The sequence below is a fragment of the Martes martes genome (assembly GCF_963455335.1).
Source record: "Martes martes genome assembly, chromosome: 9".
In the NCBI taxonomy this organism is placed as follows: domain Eukaryota; kingdom Metazoa; phylum Chordata; class Mammalia; order Carnivora; family Mustelidae; genus Martes; species Martes martes.
In genome coordinates this window covers 13,368,251-13,390,607 of record NC_137896.1, presented here as the reverse complement: position 1 = coordinate 13,390,607, position 22,357 = coordinate 13,368,251, and the positions used below count along the sequence as shown (strand labels likewise).

General features: G+C 53.1%; 1 protein-coding gene across 1 annotated transcript; it reads left to right on the top strand.

Annotated features, from left to right (window-relative positions):
- Nucleotides 1-991: 991 nt before the first annotated feature.
- SLC2A10 (solute carrier family 2 member 10) lies at nucleotides 992-18,100 on the top strand (the record flags this gene model as incomplete). The annotated part of the gene is given in 6 exon segments (XM_080813452.1): nucleotides 992-1,005; nucleotides 1,007-1,044; nucleotides 9,334-10,611; nucleotides 11,299-11,421; nucleotides 13,652-13,787; nucleotides 15,832-18,100. Coding segments are annotated over 6 exon segments (1,668 nt in total). The 3' UTR covers nucleotides 15,911-18,100.
- Between the last annotated feature and the right edge of the window lie 4,257 nt (nucleotides 18,101-22,357).

Below are 22,357 nucleotides of genomic sequence, written 5' to 3'. Positions count from 1 at the left end.
CCATCGGATCTACTTTCTTCCACCCTCACTGCTATTCCCTTTGTCCAAATCAACCTCTCTCTCACCTCCCAACAGCCTCTTCCCCTTGGGTTCCCCTAGTTCTGCTCTTGCTCTCTATAACCTACTAGAACTCTCCAGTTATTTCTTGTGTCCATGGGAATAAAATCCACATTCCCTGCCTTGGTTTCCCAAGGTCTTAAAAGATCTGGCCCTTGCCAACCCCTCCCTGCACTCTTCCCACCAAACCTTGTGCTCCAGACACCGTGGCTTCACTTCCCTTCTTCTTTATATACTCCACAAGCTCCTTCCACTACCGCCCGGCGCCACCTCTGCTTCCCTACCCACCCCCCCCAACCTCAGGTCAGAGAGCAGCCTTTCCAGACCGGCAGCTGGGGCAGCGACCTGTGCCTGTACACCCCAGCGGCCTGGTTTTCTTCTCTGCCTCACCTTCACCACTACTCAGATATTTCTGGGCTTCCCTGGCTAGAAGGCAAACTCCACAAGAACAACAAAGAATCTGTCTTGTCCTTGGAGCCCATCACCTAGCACAGCGCGGGTGGGTCCTCGGGTGGTGTCCCAACCCAACTGTCCGATGAATGCACAGTGGTGCAGGGGAGCGTGTGCGGATGGTTGAAGCAGGTATATGAGTGTCCCGGTTGGTCAGCAAACGTGTGATTGTGTGTGTGTGTGTGTGTGTGTGTGTGTGTGTGTGTGTGTACACACAGGCTGGGGAGCACAGCAGAGAGCAGCGTGTGGGGATCCCCACAACAGGGATGACAGTAGGCGGGGGCCAAGAGGAGGTTAGTGGGTGGGGACCCCCAGCCAGGCCCGGGGCGGTCCCTTGCTCCCCTCGTCCCGCCTCCCTGCACAGGGGGCCCGGGCTGGCCTACGTGGCGGCGGCGCTACGGGCGGGCGCGCTGGGAGGAGGGACGGAGGCGGGAGGCGGGCCGGAAAGTTTGTTGGCGGCCGAGGCGGGGACTCCGGCGGGGGGATGCGCGCCGGCCCCAGCGCCCCCAGCTCGCGCGGGAGTCGTGCTCGCCATGGGTAAGTGGAGCTCGGGGGCTGCCCGCGGGGGAGCCCCTGCGACCCCAGCCGCGCGCCGCCCCCCGCCCCCGCCAGACCCAGTCGGGTGGGGTCAGCGGGCCCCGGCTGGGCGCTGGGAGGGGACGCGAGCGCACTTCCTTCCCTGCTCCTTTCTGCCCAGAAAAAAAGTGAACCGGGAGTGCTCTGGACTTGACACTGAGCGCGAACTCCGGGCAGGCCCTCTCCTGACCGCTTCAAGTCGTGCAGCCTCTCCCCGCCTCCCCGCTGCAGGGGAAAATGCTCCTGTTGGGCAGATAAAGAACAGAGGCTCCGAAAGGAGCAACTTGATGAATCCGTTTGCTGCACACTTCTGTTGCCAGGCCTCGGGAGGGAGACTGCCATGAACAACACAGACAAAACCTCCGCTTTGGACGTATTGGATGTGGGGAGACTGGAGATTAGAATCCAGAACTGGGAGGGGAGGCGGCGGGGAGAATAGGGTATTGCTTTGTGGCTACAGGGAACTGGGATTTCCATTTCTCTCTCTGAATCCCGAGCCTCATTCAGTCATCAGTCGTTCATCCTTCTGCTGTGTGGCAGGGGTTGGGGACTCGGTGGTGAACAAAGCCGATGACAGTCCTCTCTTCCGTGGGGCTGACATTCCAGTTGAGAAGCTGGAATGGAGCAAATGAATGAAATAATCTCCAAGAGCGATAAGGTGATGTGGAACACAGACAACGAGGTGGTGTGAAAATGTTGAGGGAAGCAGCTTCTTTAGCTAGGTGGGTCCTGAAGGCCTCCCAGGGTAGGAGGCACTGGGGTGGCGGCATCACTCAGAAGTAGGTGTGCTACAGTCTAGAGAAAGAGCAACAAGGGGGCAGGGATAGCACATGCAAAGGCCCTGAGGCACCAGTGGGCTGGTGTGGTCTGGCCAGTGTGACTGGAGCGCAGTGGGCAAGGGGACAAGGGCAGGAGGGAGGTCAGAGAGTTAGGCAAGGGCTAGACTGTGTAGAACTTTGTAGACTCTGGCGAGAAGTTTGGGTTTTATTCCAAATAACATAGGAAGCTGGAGAAGAGGTTTAAGCTGGAGTGGGACATGACCTGAATTGTGTTTTAGAAATTCATTCTGGATTATTCTGTGGAGAATCCTAATAGCTAACAGTGGCTACAAGGTAGGCAGGCATATAAGGTAGATATTACTATTACCCACATTTGTAGATGGGGACACTCAGAGAGGTGGATGAGCTGCCCAAGGTCACACAGCTATGGAGTAGAAAAGCTGGGATAAAGGCCAGCACTCTGGCTCCCGTCTGCATTCCCAACCACTGTACCACCCAGCCTCTCATGCAGAGTCATGGTACAACTGGTTGCCAACTCCAGCTCGGACTCCAAAGTATATGCTCGTAACCCTCGAGGTGCACTGCCCCAGAGCCTGAGGGAAACACAGGCCCAGAGAGATCCTCCCAAGGCCACTCTCTTGACCTTGGACCCTCGCACCTGCCCCTCTAATCCCTTTGCTGCCTCCTAAGTTAGTTCAGTGGCTGTTGACTGAGCATCTCCTGAAGACAGAGCTGGGGCTGGGTGGAAGTAGGGGAGGGAGGTACAGACTAACTGGTACTAGGTTCTGTCCTTCCCATCATCCCAGCTGCTTTCCCAGGCTCCCTTTCTCTGGGCTTGGGCCCCGGGTGTAGACCTGGATTCCAGCCCCCATCCTCCCACTTCCCGGTGCATCGTCTAGTCTACTTCTCTCTCAGCTTCCTTATCTATGAAACAACCCTGCATAAAAGATGGTGTCACAAGGCTGCGGTGAGAATGACGGGAGCAAATGAACGAAAAGGGCTGGGCTCACCACCTACGCGTGGCAAATGGTCTGCCCGTGTGAGCTTTTCTTTTTTCTTTCTTTCTTTTTTTTTTTTCTTTTTCTTTTCTTTTTTTTTTTTTACCACATCTCGTGTGGGGACCCTGGAGTCAGTCCAGTCTCTGCTCTGTCACTTACAAACTGTCACCTTGGGCAGTGTCTTCTCTCTGTGCCTCAGTTACTTCATTCATAAAATGGGAATCACAGCCATGCCTGGGTCCTAGGTTTGCTGTAGGAATTAAGTCAGCTGATGCAGATGCGGCTTCCCACAGGAGAGGCGGGTGGGCTGTGGTGAGTGCTCTGGGAGTATTAGCCGTGTTGGGACATTTGGAAGCCTCAGCCCTCTGGCTGAGGATAGTAGCAGAGTTCAGTGTCACTCTCGATTCTCCCTGGAACCTGAGGGAGAGCCGTGGCAGCTCTCTGGCAGGGAAGGGACCCAATGCATTGTGACTTCTGGTGGGGAGACTGTTCTGGTGTCGCCAACGAGAGGCTCCCTGGGACTTGCAGCTGGTGATACATCCGCCCAAAACCTGACTTCTTTCCCCCTCCCCTGCTCCCCGATTCTCTCCTTGGGAAGCTCTGTCCTCCGCAGTGAGGGGCTTAGAGGATTAAGGGATTTTCTCCAGTGTGAGACAGCTTCACATACAACCTTTTGTTGGTTTGTTTAGAGAGGGGGAGAGAGAGAGAGAGAGAGAGTGTGTGTGTGTGTGTGTGTGCACGCCCTGTGGGGGGGGGCAGAGGGAGAGGGAGAGGAATCTTAAGCAGGCTCCGAGCTCAACACAGAGCCTGTTGTGGGGTTGGATCTCACAACCCTGAGATCATGACCTGAGCCGAAACCAGAGTCAGACATCTAACTGACTGAGCCACCCAGGTGCCCTAGACAGATAATTAATAGAAAGAGGGAGCAGTTCCCAAACCCAGGCTGGGCCCTATTTTGGGAGCCAGGATTCACTCAACTTCCTGTGGAGTTTGGCCCCTTCCAGGCCTTAGACCTCTCCAAAGAGACCTCTCTCTTAAGAGCCAGGACCCTTCCTCTCTGGCTTCCTTAAGCCCCCAGAACCCCTTCATTCAATCTTCTGTTTATTCAACAAGTATTTACTGAGCGCCAGGAAGTGTCCTCAGCATGGGGGAGACAGTTAAGGACAAAAAAATCCCAGTTCCTTTGGGGTCAACATTCTGGTTGGAGAGAACAATAAATATGTGAAACGGATAGTTCTTTCAGACGAGAAGAGAAGTACCTTGGAGGAAACCCAGCGGGGAAGGGCATTAGAAGTGCTGGGTGTGATGGGGAGGTTGGTCTTTTCAGTGAAGGGCCAGAGAAGGCCTCACTAGAAGGTGATGTTTGAGCCAAGACCAGAGGGAAAGAGAGAAGGAGGGGAGGGGGAGGTTCTCCTGGCGGAGGTGACAGCTGGTAAAAGGCCTAGAGTTGAGTCACACAGGAATGAGGAGGAACAGCAAGAAAGGTGGCAGAGAGAGAGAGACAGAAGGGGGGTGACACGCAGGCAGGTCCCGCAGAGCCTTGAAGGCCACTATAAGGACTTCGGGTCTTTTCAAACTGAAGTGGGAACCCAGGGTGGGCTCTGAGCAGAATGACTCAGGCTTTCACAGGACCCCTGGGGCTGTCACACAGCATTCTGCTAGGTTCAAGTGTATCTGACATGGCCCCTGGGAGGCCACGTGCTGACACCTCCCTGGTCCCCCAACTCGGTCCTCGGTTCATGAGGCAGAAACCGTACGGAGCCCCTCTGGGGCATCAGGACAGGGCTGGGGCTCAGGAGGCACAGACAGGAAGTCTCCATCGCTGTCCTGCCCAGTTTAATGAGGAAGACATGGCTACAAACTCGAGATGGTGTCAGCCGGTGAAGTGGGGAGGCAGAGTGGGTGAGAAGAAAAAAGTGTGGCTTGGAGGAATTAGCCAGGGCCACCCTTGGTTTACCTTAAGCAAAAAAAGAGAAGAGGAGGGGAGAGGAAGGAAGGGGAGGGGAGAGGAGAGGAAAGAAAAGAAAAGAAAAAACTAGGACGAAAAGAAAAAGGGATATTTCTTAGTCACTGAGAAGTCCGTGGATTCAGGAGCTGGGGCTCGGGCAGTGTTGTCAGGGACCCCCCCAAGGGAGAAGAGGGCCCCAAGCGGCTCCAGACAGGTAAACTACGAGCTTAGTGCCTTTGGTGAGCAAACACACTGACCCAGAGTCAGCCACGTGGATTTCATCACTTCCCAGGGCCTGGGAACCTGCTGGTTGGCCAGATCTGGGTCAGGGACACGGCCCTGGAGCTAGGCAGTGGGGGTGGAGGTGGGGGCGGTCATTTGTACCCAAACCAGGAGACTAGCCGGAGAGACAAAGCACAGGGAAAGGCAGTGCCCCAACAGAGGGCGGGGGAATGCCAAAGAACAGAGATGTTCAACTCCAGGCCCTTCGGGGAGGTGACTGGGAGCTGGGACTGGGGAGGATGAGTGGGCCTGGGGGGACACAGGCGGTGCAGGGGAGGGCAGAGGGACATGAAAATGGATGGTGTGTGCTGGGAACAAAGGGGGTGTTTGGGGGGAGGGGCGAGGGCAAGTGGGGACAGAGTTGGGGGAGGGGAAGTGACTGAGGAGCTGGGCTGGGGTCCCCCGATTCAGATAGGGCCTGGGAGGACACGCGAAGGAGTTAGGACTTAACAGAGGCCGTGGGAGCCAGGAAAGCCTAAGGAAGGGAATGTGCTTCCCTAGTCTTTCTAATGACCCTGACTCCTTGGGGCCCGTCCTTCATCGTTGCGTGGGGCACTGTTGGTTCACTGTTGGGATTCTTACGAAGATGAGTTGAAAGACTAAAGTCTTTACGTAGGGGAGCTGCGCCATAAATGATGCCTGTCATTATTACTATTTTATTTCACTATTCTTTTTGCTCCTCTGCTCTTAACCACTGTGACCTGAATCTGCCCTCGTGCATTTTCCAGCAAGACCTGTGGACAGTCAACTTGGCCTCTGAGCCTCTTGGCTGGGTTTCCTTTCAGCTCCAGAGGAACTGAGGAAACGGCAAACAAATTCTGTTGTCACTTAATTGCCTCACATGGCCTAGAGGAACCTTCCCTTCTGGCAGCAAGCTCCAGGAACCGAGGGAGATGGGGCAAAGGGAGGTGAAGACAGGGCAGGACCCCCCATCATCTTCCTAGGGTGCTCGTTGACGGTCATGAACAGGAAACACATGGCCAGCCAGGGAAAGGAGGGGGTGAGTTCCCAGGAGGGCGGGGTGGGAGGGAGAAGGGTGAGCAGAAATGGGCACTGAGCCTTGCACCCATGAAACTCCTCCCCCTACACAAAAATTGCCTCACAGACACGGGGAGAGGTAGAGGTAGGAGAGAACGGCACGAAGTCATACTATGCCAAGGTTTGGAAATGGGGTGGTTAAGGGGGCGGATTGTGGCGCCAGACCTCCCGGCTTTGAATCTAGGTTCAGCTCCTTGCTACTTCTGACCTTAGACAAGCCACTTCACCTCTGATGGTCCGTTTGTTCATTCATAAATAATTCAAAAGCCCACCCCATGAAGTTATATTAAATTAAATGTATTATTGCACTTAAAGTGCTCAAAGCAGTGCCTGGTCCAGAGAAAACACTCAGTGACTCTGACTGCAGTATTATGAATGTTCTTGTCAGGCCCAGAATGGGCATGAGTGAGATAGATAGTGCTGGATTAATCTAGATGCTTCTAGAAGTATGTAAGTGCAAGTATGTGAATTAAGCATTAAGAGTAACCTGTACCTGCATTGCCAGTGGGGGCTGCGAGCCACATGTGGCTGTTTTTACATTTCAATTAATGAAAATCAAATACAATTTTAAAATTCAGTTCCTTCATCACATGAGCCCATGTTAAGTGTGCAGGAGCCATATGTGCTGGTGACTACGCCCTCTGCCTAGTTCAAGCCTTCCAACAACTTGCCTCCATCCACTGAGAATGAAATCCATTATTTTCTTCATGACCTAAAAAGTTCCATGTGACCTGGCCCCTTCCTACTTCTGCCTCATTATCTCCTATGGTTCTGGCCACCCTGACCTCCTCACTGAAAACACAGTGATCAAAAGCCGGCACTCTCTAGCTCCATCAGTCAAGCACTTGCTGTGTGACCATAAGAAAGTTTCCTAACTTCTCTGAGCTTTGGAGGATGATCCTAATAATGTGTTTTAGGGTTGTTATAAAAAGGAAATTGGTAGGAACACCTGGGTGGCTTAGTCAGTTGAATATCTGCCTTTGGCTCAGGTCATGATCCCAGGGTCCCCCAGGATCGAATCCTGCATCGGACTGCTTGCTCAGCAGGGAGCCTGCCTCTTCCTCTGCCTGCGGCTCCCTCTACTTGTGCGCTTGCTTCCTGTCTCTTTCGGACAAGTAAATAAAATCTTTAAAAAAAAAAAAAAGAATTAAATGAGTAAATGTGTGTAAAGTTCTTAAAACAGGGCCTGGCACTTAGTAAGTGTCATGTATGCACTGGCTATTAATATTAGTGCTTATTGTTCAAACATACCTAAAACTGTCTTGCCTCAGGGCCTTTGTTTTTGCTGTTCCTTCTGTCTAGAGTGTTCTTCTCCCAGATTTTACATGGCTTTCACCCTCACTCAATTCAGATCTCTGCTCAAATCTCTCTTTGAGAGGCCTTAACTGACTACCCTATTTAACACAGAACTTCTCCATCCTTTTCAGTCCACTTTCCCTGCTTTTTAAAACGACATCTATTGGGGCGCCTGGGTGGCTCAGTGGGTTAAGCCTCTGCCTTCGGCTCAGTTCATGATCCCAGGGTCCTGGGATCGAGCCCCACATCGGGCTCTCTGCTCAGTAGGGAGCCTGCTTCCTCCTCTCTCTCTGCCTGCCGCTCTGCCTATTTGTGATCTCTCTATCAAATAAATAAAATCCTTTAAAAAAAAAAAAATAAAAAAAAAAAAAATAAAATGACATCTATTACCACCTGAAGTTATATATAGATTTATTTATTGTCTGCCTTTTCCTATTAGAATATCAGGTGCTTGGCAACACCACCGTATTGCCAGCCCCAAGAACACTGTCTGGCATGTTGTAGATGCCAGATAGGTAAGGCTTTTGAATGACTGGGTGGGCAGATGCATGGATGGATGGGTAAGCGTGTGGATGGGTACATGAGAGATGGAATACAAAGACTGGTGGCTGAATGGCTGTATTTTGGGTAGATGCATCAGTAAACAGATGGATGGTGAGTTAAAGAGTATTTGAGTGGACAAATGGATGGATGCATATGTGCTAGCTAGAGCCAGTGGAGGGATGATGCAGGGATGGGTGGGTGAAGAGATGGACTGGATGGAGGGGTAGATGGATGACAAGTGACGGATGCATGAATGTGTGCATGGGCCCGCGGATGGCTGGGTAAATGGAGGGAGGGAGGGAGGGAGGGAGTGATGGAGGGATGGAGGGAGGGATGAAGGAGATGGAGGGAGGGATGGAGGGAGGGAGGGAGGGATGGAAGAGATGGAGGGAGGGATGGATGGAGGGATGGAGGGATGGATGGAGGGATGGAGGGATGAAGGAGATGGATGGAGGGATGGAGGGAGGGAGGGATGGAGGGACGAAGGAGATGGATGGAGGGATGGAGGAGGGAGGGAGGGATGGAGGAGATGAGGGAGGGATGGAGGGATGGATGGAGGGATGGATGGAGGGATGAAGGAGATGGAGGGAGGGAGGGAGGGATGGAGGAGATGAGGGAGGGATGGAGGGAGGGATGGAGGGATGGAGGGAGGGATGGAGGAGATGGTTGGAGGGATGGAGGGATGAAGGAGATGGAGGGAGGGATGAGGGATGGATGGAGGGAGGGAGGGATGGATGGAGGGATGGAGGAGATGGAGAGAGGGATGGAGGGATGGATGGAGGGAAGAAGGAGATGGATAGAGGGATGGAGGAGATGGAGGGAGGGATGGAGGAGATGGAGAGAGGGATGGAGGGATGGAGGGAGAGATGGAGGGATGGATGAAGGGAGGGAGGGAGGGAGGGATGGATGAAGGGATGAGGAGATGGAGAGAGGGATGGAGGGATGGGTGGAGGGATGGAGGGATGGAGGGAGGGATGGAGGGAGGGATGAAGAATGAAGTGGATGGCCAGACAACGGGGGGATGGATGGATGCATGAACGCATGCCGGAGTAGATGGAAGAGTGAATGAGTGGATGGACTGATGAAGTGATGGACGGATGGAGGGATGAAGGAAGGAGCGGATGGATGGATGGATGGATCAGTGGGTAGAGAGGTGAATGACAGTAGATGGGTGGAGGGGTGGGTGGATGAAGGAAGGAGTGGATGGATGGATGAGAGAGGGATAGATCAATAAATGAATGGACAGGGGGAACAGAGGGGGTTGCTGGGTGGACACAGGAGGGTTTGACAGATGCGGGGGAAGTTCGGGGATGGATGCTCTGGCAAGGAACCATCCTGAACTCTGCTCCTGTCACTTGTTTTCCAGGCCGTCCCCAACTGCTCCTGCCCCTCTGTGCCTCTGTGTCTCTGCTGGGTGGCCTGACCTTTGGTTATGAACTGGCGGTCATATCAGGCGCCCTGCTGCCCCTGCAGCTTGACTTCGGGCTATCCTGCTTGGAGCAGGAGCTCCTGGTGGGCAGCCTGCTCCTGGGGGCTCTCCTGGCCTCCCTGGTCGGGGGCGTCCTCATCGACCACTATGGCAGGAAACAAGCCATCCTCGGCAGCAACGCGGTGCTCCTGGCAGGCAGCCTGAGCCTGGGCCTGGCTGGGTCCCTGGCCTGGCTGGTCCTGGGCCGCCTGGTGGCTGGCTTTGCCATCTCCCTCTCCTCCATGGCCTGCTGTATTTATGTGGCGGAGCTGGTGGGGCCACGGCAGCGGGGAGTGCTGGTGTCCCTCTACGAGGCTGGCATCACCCTGGGGATCCTGCTGTCCTATGCACTCAACTATGCCCTGGCTGGTGTCCCCGGGGGGTGGAGGCATATGTTCGGCTGGGGCGTGGCTCCTGCTCTGCTGCAGTCCCTCAGCCTCTCCTGTCTCCCCGCTAGTACCACTGGGGCTGCACCCTGCAGGGACCTCATTCCTCTCCAGGGAGGTGAGGCCCCCAAGCTGGCGAGGCCGAACTACTCCCTTCTGGACCTCTTCAGGGCCCGGGATAACATGCGAGGCCGGACCGTGGTGGGCCTGGGACTGGTGATCTTCCAGCAGCTAACCGGGCAGCCCAACGTGCTATGCTACGCCTCCACCGTCTTCCACTCGGTGGGCTTCCACGGGGCCTCCTCCGCCGTGCTGGCTTCTGTGGGGCTCGGCGCTGTGAAGGTGGTGGCTACCCTGACTGCACTGGGGCTGGTGGACCGAGCGGGCCGCAGGGTGCTGTTACTGGCCGGCTGTGCCCTCATGGCCCTGTCGGTCAGTGGCATCGGCCTCGTGAGCTTGGCGGTGCCCATGGACTCCGGCCCAGGCTGCCTGGCCCCTCCCAATGCCACGGGGCCATCCCGCCTCCCTGGAGACTCGAGCCTGCCGCGGAGGCCTGTCTCTCCACACCCTCCGCCAACGACTCGCCAGAACCCAGGGGAGCCAGGCTTGCCAGCTTCTAAGAAAATCAAGCCCCATCCCAAAGCGGGGACCCCCACAGCCCCTCCGCGGCTGGCCTCAGGCTCCGCCTCCCCCGTGCCCCCCTCCGCTCCGGAGCGCGCCGCGCTGCACTGGGCCGCGCTGGTCTGCATGATGGTCTTCGTGAGCGCCTTCTCCTTTGGGTTTGGACCAGGTAGGTGGGTGTTCTCTGGCAGGTGACCCTGCAGCCCCCCACCCCACCCAGCGGGAAGGTCGGGGACCTTGTTGGTCAGGGTCTCAGAGGGACACTGGAGATGGCTTGACCCAAATGCCAGTGAAGATTACGCTGTAGGGCTCCTTGCCGATGCGGGCACTCCTTCCACGGGCCTAATTTTCTGTTTGTAGGTTGGTTGGTTGGTTGGTTTTATAAAGGGCCCCTAATTATTTAAGCTTCAGGCCTCATGAAACTTCAGTTTGCCCCTGGGTAGAACACTCAAAGGGTTTACTCAGAAGGGGTTCTGGGGGCATCTGGGTGGCTCAGTCGGTTAGGCATCTGCCTTCTACTCAGGTCACGATCCGAGGGTCCTGGCATGGAGCCCCACATTGTGCTCTCTGCTCAGCAGGGAGCCTGCTTCTCCCTCTCCTTCTGCCTGCGGCTCCTCCTGCTTGTGCTCTCGCTCTCTGTCAAATTAATAAAATCTTAAAAAAGAAAGGAAAGAAAGGAGGGAGGGAAGGAGGAGAGGTTTCTTGCAGCGGTGTAGGGGAGGCAGGGGGAGGACTGGGTGTCCCGGGGCCTGAGATTCTGATGAGTCACATTGCTGGGGGGCTGCCCGCTGGACCATGGGTGCCAGGCCCCGGTTCCTGGCCCAGTCCATGAGTCCTCCCTGCTTTCCTGTCTTAGTGACCTGGCTTGTCCTCAGCGAGATCTATCCCGTGGAGATCCGAGGCAGAGCCTTTGCCTTCTGCAACAGCTTCAACTGGGCGACCAACCTCCTTGTCAGCCTCTCCTTCCTCGACCTCATCGGTGAGTCCTCTGACCTAAGTTCATGGTCCCGGTCCTTCTATTCCAGGAACAGTGGCCTGGGTAGGCTCTTGTTGGCTCAGCAAGATTGCATGGCCATCCCTAGCCGGAAGGCTGCAAGATTCTGACGCGCAGGCCTGGGGCATATACCAGCCCCTGGAGTCAGGGTGGGTGGGGGTCAGCTTCACCCAACCATGTGGACAGATGTGGGGGAGATGGTTCCTTGAAGGAAAAGTGGGGTGCTAGTATCAGCAAAGTGCAGAGGACAGGCTGGCAAAGACAAGAGAAGACATGACCCTCGAGGCTGCTACCCCTGATAATTCCAGGCCCCATCAATGAGGGGGCCTACTTGATTGACAGCCTGGGAGTGTAAGTTGAAGGAGGGGAGGAGCCTCCATCTGGAAGCCGGCTCTGATTGGTGTGGTAGGGGAGGGGACAAAGTCCCGGTGGGGGGATGGGGGAGTCTGGAGGCCCGAGTGTGGGCCTCTGGTCCCTCCCCCACAACACACGCGTTTGCACAGACGCGCACGCACGCACACAGACGTCCATTGTTTTTATTGTAGCCCGAAAGCCCTCACATTAAAGCAGGGGAGTTTTTGAAAATTTCCTTCTTGTAGCCGCAGAACGATTCTGTAAATAAAACTGTGCGGAATGTAAAATTCTCCAGGCCCGGCAGTGGGCAGTGGGCCATAGTCCCTACCCACACTGGTGAGAATGTGGCTGAGACCAGCAGGTACTGGGTCGCCACCTTTCGCCACCTTTTTAATTCTAAACCGGCTGAAACAGGCTCTGTGCCCACTTGCTGGCAGGACACTTCTAGTTTGGGTGACACTCTTATCTCATATCTAGTTTGGGTGACACTCTCTTCCTACCTCGCATTCGAACCCCATCTGAGCCACAGTGGGGTGCGGTGGGAATTATCTGGGCCCAGAACACCGGAAAGGGTCTCTGAGTCGCTAAGTCGCTCCTGGCCCAAGAAGCCAACGTGGGAGAGGCTCCCTCCCTGTGAGCCCCAAGGCACACTTCTTAGGGCTCAGTTACGCTCCCATTTTCTGCAGCCAAGCATTTCCTCCTCAAAGGCACAGCACCGCCCCCCAGCGCCCGCCCCGCTGTGGGCTGTGGGAAAGCCTGGTACAAGACCATGTCCACTGTGCTTGTCTCCCAGCCCCCCCCCCACCCCGTCTTAGGGAAGCCAAGCTTCTTCCATAGTCTCAGTCTTAAGTGGAGAGGGAGAGGGGGAGGGGGAAGGAGGGAAGGAAGGGAGGGACGGAGGGGGGGGGGGAGGGAAGGATGGAGAGAGGGAGGGAGGGATGGAGGGAGGGAGGGAGAGGGTTACTAGAATTGTATCATACCCTTTCCATCCGCATCTCACACATGAGGCCATACGTCTTTCCCAAGCCCAGCCCGGCAGTGAGGACACTAGAACCGAGCCCCGCTCACTCCCAGTCCAGCTCTCTCCCTGCTGGTATGAGGATTAAGTGGAGACCTGGCTGGTCAGGGAAGGGTGCTCAGAGGTCATGACCTCTACAGGTGAGAATGGCCATGACTCTGAAAGCTTATCTGTGCTTCTGCCTCAACAAAGCCCTTCTCTGCCCTGGGCTGCCAGACGGAGCCAGGGTGGTCCTGGGCCGGAGCCAGGGTGGTCCTGGGCCGTTATGCGAGGCTCCAGGAAGAGGCAAGGGCTGGGGAGCCGGCTGGGAGTCAGACACAGGCTACATGGGCTGAAACTCCATTCCCTGGACGGTCACTTCATTCACCCAATAACCAGTTTGTAGAATTTCAGAGGATGTTTTTAGTTTCGGAGCTGGGCTTGGCCGAGGCTGGGTCTTGTAGCTCTGCTGCTGCTGAAGTGAATGCTGTGTCCCACCCACGCACCCCCCCCCGCCCCGTTCATGGGTAGATTATGATGGTTCATGGTTTCAGATTATGACCTCAGTCTGGTGAGTGTCTGAGAGGTGGTGACTGTCTGAGAGGTGGGTGACTGGGCTTTCCCATACCGTCCTGATGCCCACGCCTGTGTTTGCGGGTCTGGGCCCTGGCCCTTTGCCTGCCTCTGGGATAGCCAGTCTGGCTCCTGCTTTAAGGCGCTTATCTGACAGCTTGTTGTCATAATTCTGCACATCGAACATCTGGAGAATGTGCTTTGGGTGAACTGATTGGCGTTGCTCACCCTGGAACCAGCCATTTGGATTAAGCTGCGCCCCTGCCCACGCTTCCTCCCTCCTGTCCCCAGGCGCCATCGGCTTGTCCTGGACCTTCCTGCTCTACGGGCTGACCGCTGTCCTCGGCCTGGGCTTCATCTATGCATTTGTCCCTGAAACAAAAGGCCAGTCCTTGGCAGAGATAGACCAGCAGTTCCAGAAGAGAAGGTAAGAGGACACAGGGCTGGGCCTCGGGAAGGACTCACAGCATATCCTGAGCAAATCCGTTCAGGGTTTATTCCACATACTTTCCCTTTCCAAGAAGAGTGTTTTTCTCCTCCTCCTGACCATGTTAATGCCTGGACACTGTCCGTTTTGTCTTGTCTTCATACGGGCGCTGTTTTCCTGGAGTTCTGTCTTCCTAAAGCAGAGTTTCATTGGACTTCAAGTCCCAGCTCATGGGAATTTTAAAACCATGCAGTTATGGACGGAATCACATGAGGTCAGAGTAGCAGGAGCTTAGAGTCTTGGAAGCTTAGAGAAAATAGAATAACCATGGCCTTTTAAAGTCACACATACAGAACTGCGGGCTTAATCTACTCATTCAGCTGGTGTTTATTAAGTCCTTACTACATGCCAGGCCATGTGTGGATCTTGGGAAATGTGGCCAGGTAAGATGGGCAAGGTCCTTGTCCTCATGGAGCTTCCATTCTGGTGGAGAAGGGGGACAGAAAAGAAGCCAACAAATGCAGCAACAAGAGCATTTGGCTAGTGATCTGTATCTGAAGAAAATGAAACAGGGAAATATGTTGAGAAGGCCTGACTGTAAGAGTGGGGAACAGTGGGGGTTGTGGCTAAATTAGAGTGGGAGGCCAGAGAGGAGAGGCCTCACTGAGAAGGTGCAATTTCAGTTCATGAGAAGGAGACAGCCATGGAAAGATGAGGAGGAGGAGAATTCCAGGTAGAGGGAACAGCAGGTGCAAAGGCCCTGAGGTTGGGAGTGTATCCCACATATGCAAAGAACCCCAAGGAAGCCAGTGTGGCTGGAACAGAGGGAGAGAGGGTGGCCAGGAGGGGTAAAAGATCAGATCAGCCAAGTTGGTAGGAGCTCAGTCATGTAAGGTCTTTAGATCATAGAGAGGAGTTGAGAATCTTAGCATCATGGGGCCTTGGGCTGTTCAAATAAGAGAAGAATAGGAGCATCAGAAGGCACCTAAAAACACTACCACCCTACATATCCTTGGCAAATGCCCCTGGTTCCTTCTTGTAGTAAAGGGAGTCATCAGTAGCTGACTGCCCGTTCTATTCCTAGGAGGCTCTAAATGACTGAGAAAATAAATCATTCTAAGCGGGAGTCAGAACTTGCCTCCTGCACTGCCTGCTAAGTCCCACCCCCGCCCAGCCCCTGAAGGGATGCAGAATTGGTCCAGTGGAAAAGCCTTTAACCTGCTCCATTCCGCCCCAGAGGGATCTCTGCCAGCAGAACACCCCAGTGTGTTGGCTGACCCTTCCGTAGGCCCCTTGGCGACCCAACCCTATTGGTTAGGAAATAGATCTGGTTGCTCGGGAGAGTCTCAGTGTGGGGGGTCCGGGGCTGGGGTGGCAGCTGTGCTTCGGGAGGTCATCCAGGGTGCCAGGCTTCTCTCTGGGTGCTCTGCCATCTCTTTGATAATGACATTTCCCACATGGCCTATGACCGAGAGCCACCACGGGCCTGCAAGAGGGAGGGGAGAGAGGGGAGACAAAGCCTGGAAAAGGCACCTGTCATTTCCACCCGCATCCTTTGGACAGAACCTGGCTATACCTACATGCGGGGGAGGCTTGGGAAACAGGAGCTTTCATCTGGGGAGCCCTGTGCTCCGCTGAAATTCAAGGGTACTGTTACTAGGCTTAAGGGGGGATAGAGATACTAGGAGCCATCTGGAATCTCTGCCATCCTGGCTTTCTTGGGAGACGATCCCAGAACCCCTCCTCTGGGATGAGGCGCTAAGGAGGCAGAAAGGCAGGTAGAAGCCACCTTTGGGGTAAGGCAGGAGGTAATTGAGGGGAGTGTCAGGCTGGACCTGGGGACTCGGGGTCGCATGGCAGAGCCTGGGCCAACCTTTGGGGCAAGGAAGCTGAGTCTGCCATGACTTTAGGAGGAGACAGAAAATTAAAGGGGCTTTGCCAGGGTCTGGCAGTCATCACTTCAGTCCCTATAGTTCAGATATGAGTGCCTGAGATCAGAGGCCACAGAGACAGAGACATTCCCCGCTTACTCTCTGCTTGACAGGTTTGCCCTGAGCTTTGGCCCCAGGCAGAGTTCCGCCCGGATTCCGTACACCCGCATTGAGGTCTCTGCAGCCTCTTGAAGAGCCCATCTGCCTGGAAGATGCTGGAACCATGGCTTGAGCGGATAGTCTCCAGCTTCCTGCTTGCCTGGCCCCTGGAGCACGAGTTCTCAGAGGTCCTGCAAGTCATCCCTGCTCCAGAGGAGGTCTTTGGGCCCAGGTGAAAGAGGAGAAAGTTTGAGAACCCAAAAGTCTTCCTTTTCACTCTTGGGCTCTGAGGGGTTCTGAGGATCTGCCTTCTTGCCTCAGTTTCCCCGTGTCTCTGCACATCCCTGCAGTACTTATAATGACAACATCTCATGGAGTCTGTTGCTTTCTCAAAGAAACTCTAGGATCCCAGCCCTGGAAGGAAGTCTCCTCTGGCCTCACCCCCAAATCCAGATGAGGAGACTATATTCTCTGCTCTGTTTTCCCATCTGGCTGGGACTTTCTGGTGAGGGGAAGCCTGCTTTTGTCATTCACCAGCAACTCAGACTGGTGGAGGGAGAAGATGCGTGAGTTCTAACCTTGCTTCTCTGGTGTCATGGCTGTATGACCATAGGCCTCAGTTTTCCCCATATGTACAATGGGCGACCTGGACCAAGGAGTTCTTAAGATCGCTTCCTCTGCCAATGAGCTGGAATTCTAAGTGCTGCTAAGATAGCGCATATTCAGCATGGCCCCTCCTCCTAAGTGGCGGGCCATCTCTTTAGCGAAGTCAGTTTTAATTAGGGGAGCCAGCCGTAAATAGAATTCCAGAATTGTGGGCACTAAAACCCAAGAACTTTCACGGTGCATGAAGCCAGCTCCAGGAGCTGTTTCCAGGATGTGAGGAAAGCTTTGCAGAATGGAGGTGGGTTTGGAGGCCAACAAGCCCGACTGTTGACATTGCCTGTCTCCTGGCCCCTGTTGACCTTGGCTTGCTAACAGTTCTCACTAGCCTCGGTTCTGCATCTGCAGAATGGGGATGATTAGGCCCCTGGGGGTGTACTTAACCCCTGTCTTCCTGCAGGAGGGTCTGCAGCTGGTCCTATTCAGCTAGTCAGGGCCTGGCAGGGGAGCGGGGGTGGGGGGCGAGGTTTCTGCTCACCATGTTACTCAGGTCCCCACCTGTGGGACATTGTTCAGGGTCAGCCCCTGACAGGTGAGTCAGATGGAGACTGAGCAAAAAGCTCAGGCTGGAAGTCATGAGAGGAAGAGCCTGGCAGGAGTAAGGTGCCAGATACTGAGGAAAATGAAGAGCTAAAGCAGACTGGGGAGCCGGTGTGGGATGACGCTTCGTCGTCCATGCCTGCTCCATACCCACAGGACTCTCGACTTCTCTCCTCTGGTTCTAGATGCTTCCCTCGCACCCAGTGATGTGCAGGAGGCCCCTCCCATTACCTGGTGAGAGCCCCTTCTTACATTTTCGGGACTTTGGCCAGCTGGTTGTTAAACAGACATTTAAAGATAACTTTAAATTAAATGATGGAATACTTAAGTAAATTATATTAAAAGCCAAAGTAATAAATACTAAAACCTCATCACTTCCTTATTTTGCTACATTTTACTGTCACCTGGGCTCTTGAGGCGACGTGCATGCAGGCTCTCTTAGGAGAGACACAGGGGAGATCCTCCGCGTCTCCCAATTCTGGGTACAAGGCGTCATGCCCACGAGGGCGACGTGGCACCACAGGGATGGGGGACCCCTACAAGGCGGGGCTTGACTTATTGTTTCCTTGATGCCCTAGCCTTAAGCACATGATGGATAAAATGTTAATAATGTAAATTAACCTTGCGCATGTGTCGGTCAAGTCTGTAGCTGAGACGTGGCGAGTGGCCCTAAAAATTGAGGGAATAGTGTTTCACTTTCGAATGCTATTACCCAAAGCAACATACAGGTGGCTCACATCACCGATGAAGGTGTTCGGACCCACATCTTCCTTGTTTTACTTTCGTCTGACTCATTAAAGTCAACAGACGCCTTCGTGTCGAAACTACGCCCGCTCTGCAGAGACTCCGCTTTGCTGAGTCGGGTTGCGGTCCCGCATTTATTCCTGGTCTGTTTTTGTCAAGTGATGGCAAAATTGCAGTGATAGTTGGTTTTGGAGACAAGAATTTGGCAATGAATAAATAAATAAATAAATAAATCTGCGAGAACGAATTGGCTGTATAGAATGTATAAAGAGTATTTATGACAGTGTTATTATTTGCAAATCGGTAAATTTTGTGTAATAAACAGGTAAAATCTATACACACACTTACCAGCACGCCACTACTTTTGTCTGACCTCATGGGGCCTTGAGATCCAAATGTCTCTACAAAGACCCCCCCACCAGCCTCTCTCAGTTCCCCTTTCCTGTGAGCCTAGAGAATGCTTAGACTAATCTTAGAGTGGTCAGGGTTATACACTCAGTGGTCAGACCCGGAATGTAAACGATTAGAGCCCCGTGGTAAGACAGCAGGGAGGAGTGAGGTCTGTGGAAACGGGCAAACACAGGCCCTCTGTAAAAGGGAGAGCCGACCCATTCCAGCTGGCGCCTGCCGTGCCCATCATGGCCTGACCATCTGTATTTCCAAGAAAATCTGGAAATTCAGACCTTGGTGCAAAATTTCCTGATTTATTCATAACGGCAGCTGATTCTTTTTTTTTTTTTTTTTTTTTTTTTTTTTTTTACGGCAGCTGATTCTTAAGTGAAAAGTAGCTTTTAAGCTCAACAGAACACGCCTGTGGCCGAACCATGCATGGCCTTCCGTTTGTGCCTCAGCTCTTGATAACTTCCCGTCTGAGGCATTCCTCTCCTCTGCATTCCTGGAGCCCCCAGCTTAATCTCTGTAAAGAGTCATGGCTTTGGAAATCAATGCCAAGCATATTGAGTAGCCCAGCTGCGTGAATTGAATAAGTGGGAGGGGCTGTTCTTGAACATGGAGGACGGCATCATGGAGGGAAGAAAGGGTTCATATCTCAAACATAGAGAACTGGCACAGTTAGGTGTGGGACTTGGGTAATGGCTCATCTGTGTATCAGGGATGATGCTATTAACTATTTAGAGATGACATATATCAATCACGAGTTACGAGCAGGGCCCATTGGTGCCCACAAATGGTTCAGTCCCAGCAGCCCCCCCGGGAGCGTCTGGCCCCGGGGGAGGAGGCTGGAGAGGGCAGGAACCAGGTGGCCATACATAATTGGGGGAGGGACATCAAAGAAACCTAAAAATGTGTGGTACCTACTAGGTGCCCAGTAGTCTTTAACACTAACCAGGGAAGACGCATGGTCTGTTCCATGATCTCCAGGGCGGGTGATGGGAAGTTCTCTTTCTCCCAGATAATCTCAGAATCACTTCAGGAAAGCGTTTCCAAAACCTCAGTATTATGTGCAGCCTTTTCGCATGCTTGCCCATCAGAGTACCCTCCTGCTGTTTGCCAAATGGCACTACACAGACTCCTTACTGAATAATTTTCTTTAAAGTGACTTGCTTTTCAGGATACCTGGGTGGTACAATCAGTTAAGCATCTGCCTTTGGCTCAGGTCATGATCCCAGCATCTTGGGATCGAGTCCCCTGTTGGGTCCCTTGCCCAGTGGGGACCCTGCTTCTCTCTCTGCTTGCTATTTCCCCTGCTTGTGTGCTCTCTCTCTCTAACAAATAAATAAATAAAATCTTACCCCCCAAGAAAGTGATTTGCTTTTCAACTTAAATGTATTTTAAGAGGAAATTTTATTAAATTATTTTTGGGTGGGGGGATGGATGGCTCAATCAGTTAAGCAACTGACTCTTGGTTTTGGCTTAGGTCATGATCTCTTGCTAAAATAAATAAATAAATAAGAAGAAAGAAAGAAAGAAAGAAAGAAAGAAAGAAAGAAAGAAAGAAAGGAAGAAAGAAAAGAAAAGAAAGAGATTTGGGGGACGAGCATCCCAGGCAGATGGCCCCACATGTGCAAAGGCCCTGGGGTAAGACTGAGCTTCTCATATTGGAGGGACCTCTAGGAGTGACTGAAGGGTAGAGTGAGGAGGAAGAGGTCATCAAGGGTTGTATCCTGAAGACCTTCCTGACCATAGAAAGCATTTCAGACCCCATTTCCTTCCTCCCTCCCCTCCTCCCTTCCTTCCTTTCTTTCTGATTTTAAGTGAACTCTCCACCTAATGTGGGGCTCAAACTCACAACCCCAAGATCAAGAGTCACACACTCTGCCGACTGAGCCAGCCAGGTGTCCCCCCAGTTTTTCTAAATAGACTGGGAGGCCACTGGAGGATTTTGAACAGTGGATTGACAAGATCTGACTTAATGCTATAAAATACCTAGTGTTGGTGAGGTTGGTGACTATAGAAAATGAGTATCAATTACAGAAATAAGAAATCATAAAAATACTATGAAAATAACATGATTTCACTCAACTCTAAGTACTCTTATCTACTGAGGGCACTACTGTAATGAAAAAGGGAGTTTAGCAAGTGTGAGAGAGGCTTCAAGACAAAACAGCACCAACCTAAGACTCTGTCTTTGTCTGGCTTGGAAGAACAATGATGTGATGCAGTGTATTTGATGTGGGAAACAAAGGCAAAAGAAAAATTTTTAAATTTCCTAGTACTGATATCCCATTGACAAGTCCTTGAAACAGGCAGGGTGACCTTCCTCTAGGAACTCAGCTGCCTCGATGTTAATACTTCACTAAAGGCAAGAGGCAGTCTTAGCCCAGTGCCCCAGGATCCTGTAAGTCTACCTTAACGTATAAAAATTCCTTTGGAAACTTCCTTTATCTCTACCCCGCAAGATGCATGTTGGCAATCATCCTCCAAGCATATGGCCCACTGATACACATCGGAAGGAGCTCATGACTCGGGTTTTACTCGACAGTAATAAGTGACCTTTTCCCAACACTAGCTAGCCCTCTCAAGGTCCTGGAAACCTTGCTTCCAAAATTCCTTAGAGACTTACACTGTCCCTAACCCCTCCCAGCTTGAAAGTATATAATGAATGGGCCGCTCCTCATGACCCCAGCACACCTCTTTCTGCCCCCGGGTCCTGTCCCTGTACTTTAATAAAACCACCTTTTTCTGCCAAAGATGTCTCAAGAATTCTTTCTTGGCCACTGGCTCGAAGCCCTAATATTTTCCCTGCAACTTATTTATATGATGTTTGTGAACCTAAAATCGTTACAAAGGCCATGGGTCATAAGCTTCCCACTCTTCGGTACATACCAAAGGTCAGGAAGCCATAAGCATCAAGAAAGAGGTGGCGTTTGTTGTTCCCACATCAGCCCCTCCCGGAGAGCAGGGTTCATGGGGTCACTGTGGACCCAGTTTAGAGCGAGGTCCCTGCAGCAGATGTCATCAGAGGCGGTTGTGCCTTGGGTTCCTCTGGTGGAGGAGAAGGCTCTGTAGATGCCATCGTTATCTGCCTGGGACTTCTGCAGGACTGGCCATCCAGAGGTGAAGGAGGAAGTGTAGAGACCAGATGGGAAAGCAAACCCTTCCCATATCTGAGACCATCACACTAGGGAGCGGAGTTTCCATGCCTGTCTTGTAGATCAAGGAACAGAGGCTTACGAGGCACACGGCTGACCCTCTCCTCTCCAGGCTCCTGCCAGCCTCCCAGCCACCCAGCATCTGCGTGGATGACCCCTCACCAGTCTGGCCCCTCCTGGGGAGTAATCTCTGTGGTCCCACGTTCCCCCTGACCTCTTCCACCTTAAACACATACAATGGGAAATATACTTGAAATGTTTCATTTCAAATATCCGACTTGCGCATCACCATATCCTAACATTTCTGCTAATGTTCTAATGCTCCCCAAGGTAACAGTTCTCTGACCTCACCGAGACCTTTGACCTCCACCTGCCGGTGCCCGACCCCACTGCTTTTCCAGCATCCAGGGAGAGGTTCAAGGGCTTCACTCTCCCTCTTGTCCAAACTAGATCCCAAATCCCAACCTGGTAATCAGCCCCACAGACGCCCTTCTGCAGACTTAAGCCATGCTAATCCCATCTTCCCTCTGTGGGCCGAGAAAGCTGTCGGAGAAAGGTCATACAACCTGACAAACCGGTTTCACTCTGAAACCCGGGAGCTCAAGACAGACTCACCTCATTTAAAAGGCAATTTACAGAATGGGAGGAAATAAAGCTCGGGGACAGGACCTGTGGGCGGAAAGAGCTGCTGCCCCAGGGTCATGACAGGTGGCTGATCATATACTATGGGGTTGGGGGAGGTGAGGAAAAGGGGGAGGGTTTGGGAGAACTTTCGTTTGCTAAGGAGGACCTACAAAATAACCCAGGCTTGCCTTTGTCCGGTTAAGGTGGTTCTTCCCCCTCTAGCAAGGTATTAACATTAAGATAGTTGGGAGATTCCTGGAAGAATGTCACAGCTGTCCCAACCCGGAGTGGGGGGCTGGGGGCAGGTGGCACGGTGTCTGCTTCTGCTTTGTCCTCTGCTCCCCTTCTGTTCCCTCATCAAAACCTCTCCCTGGCCTCAGATTTCACTGGATGAGCACAAGTTCTCGGAAGTGGGACA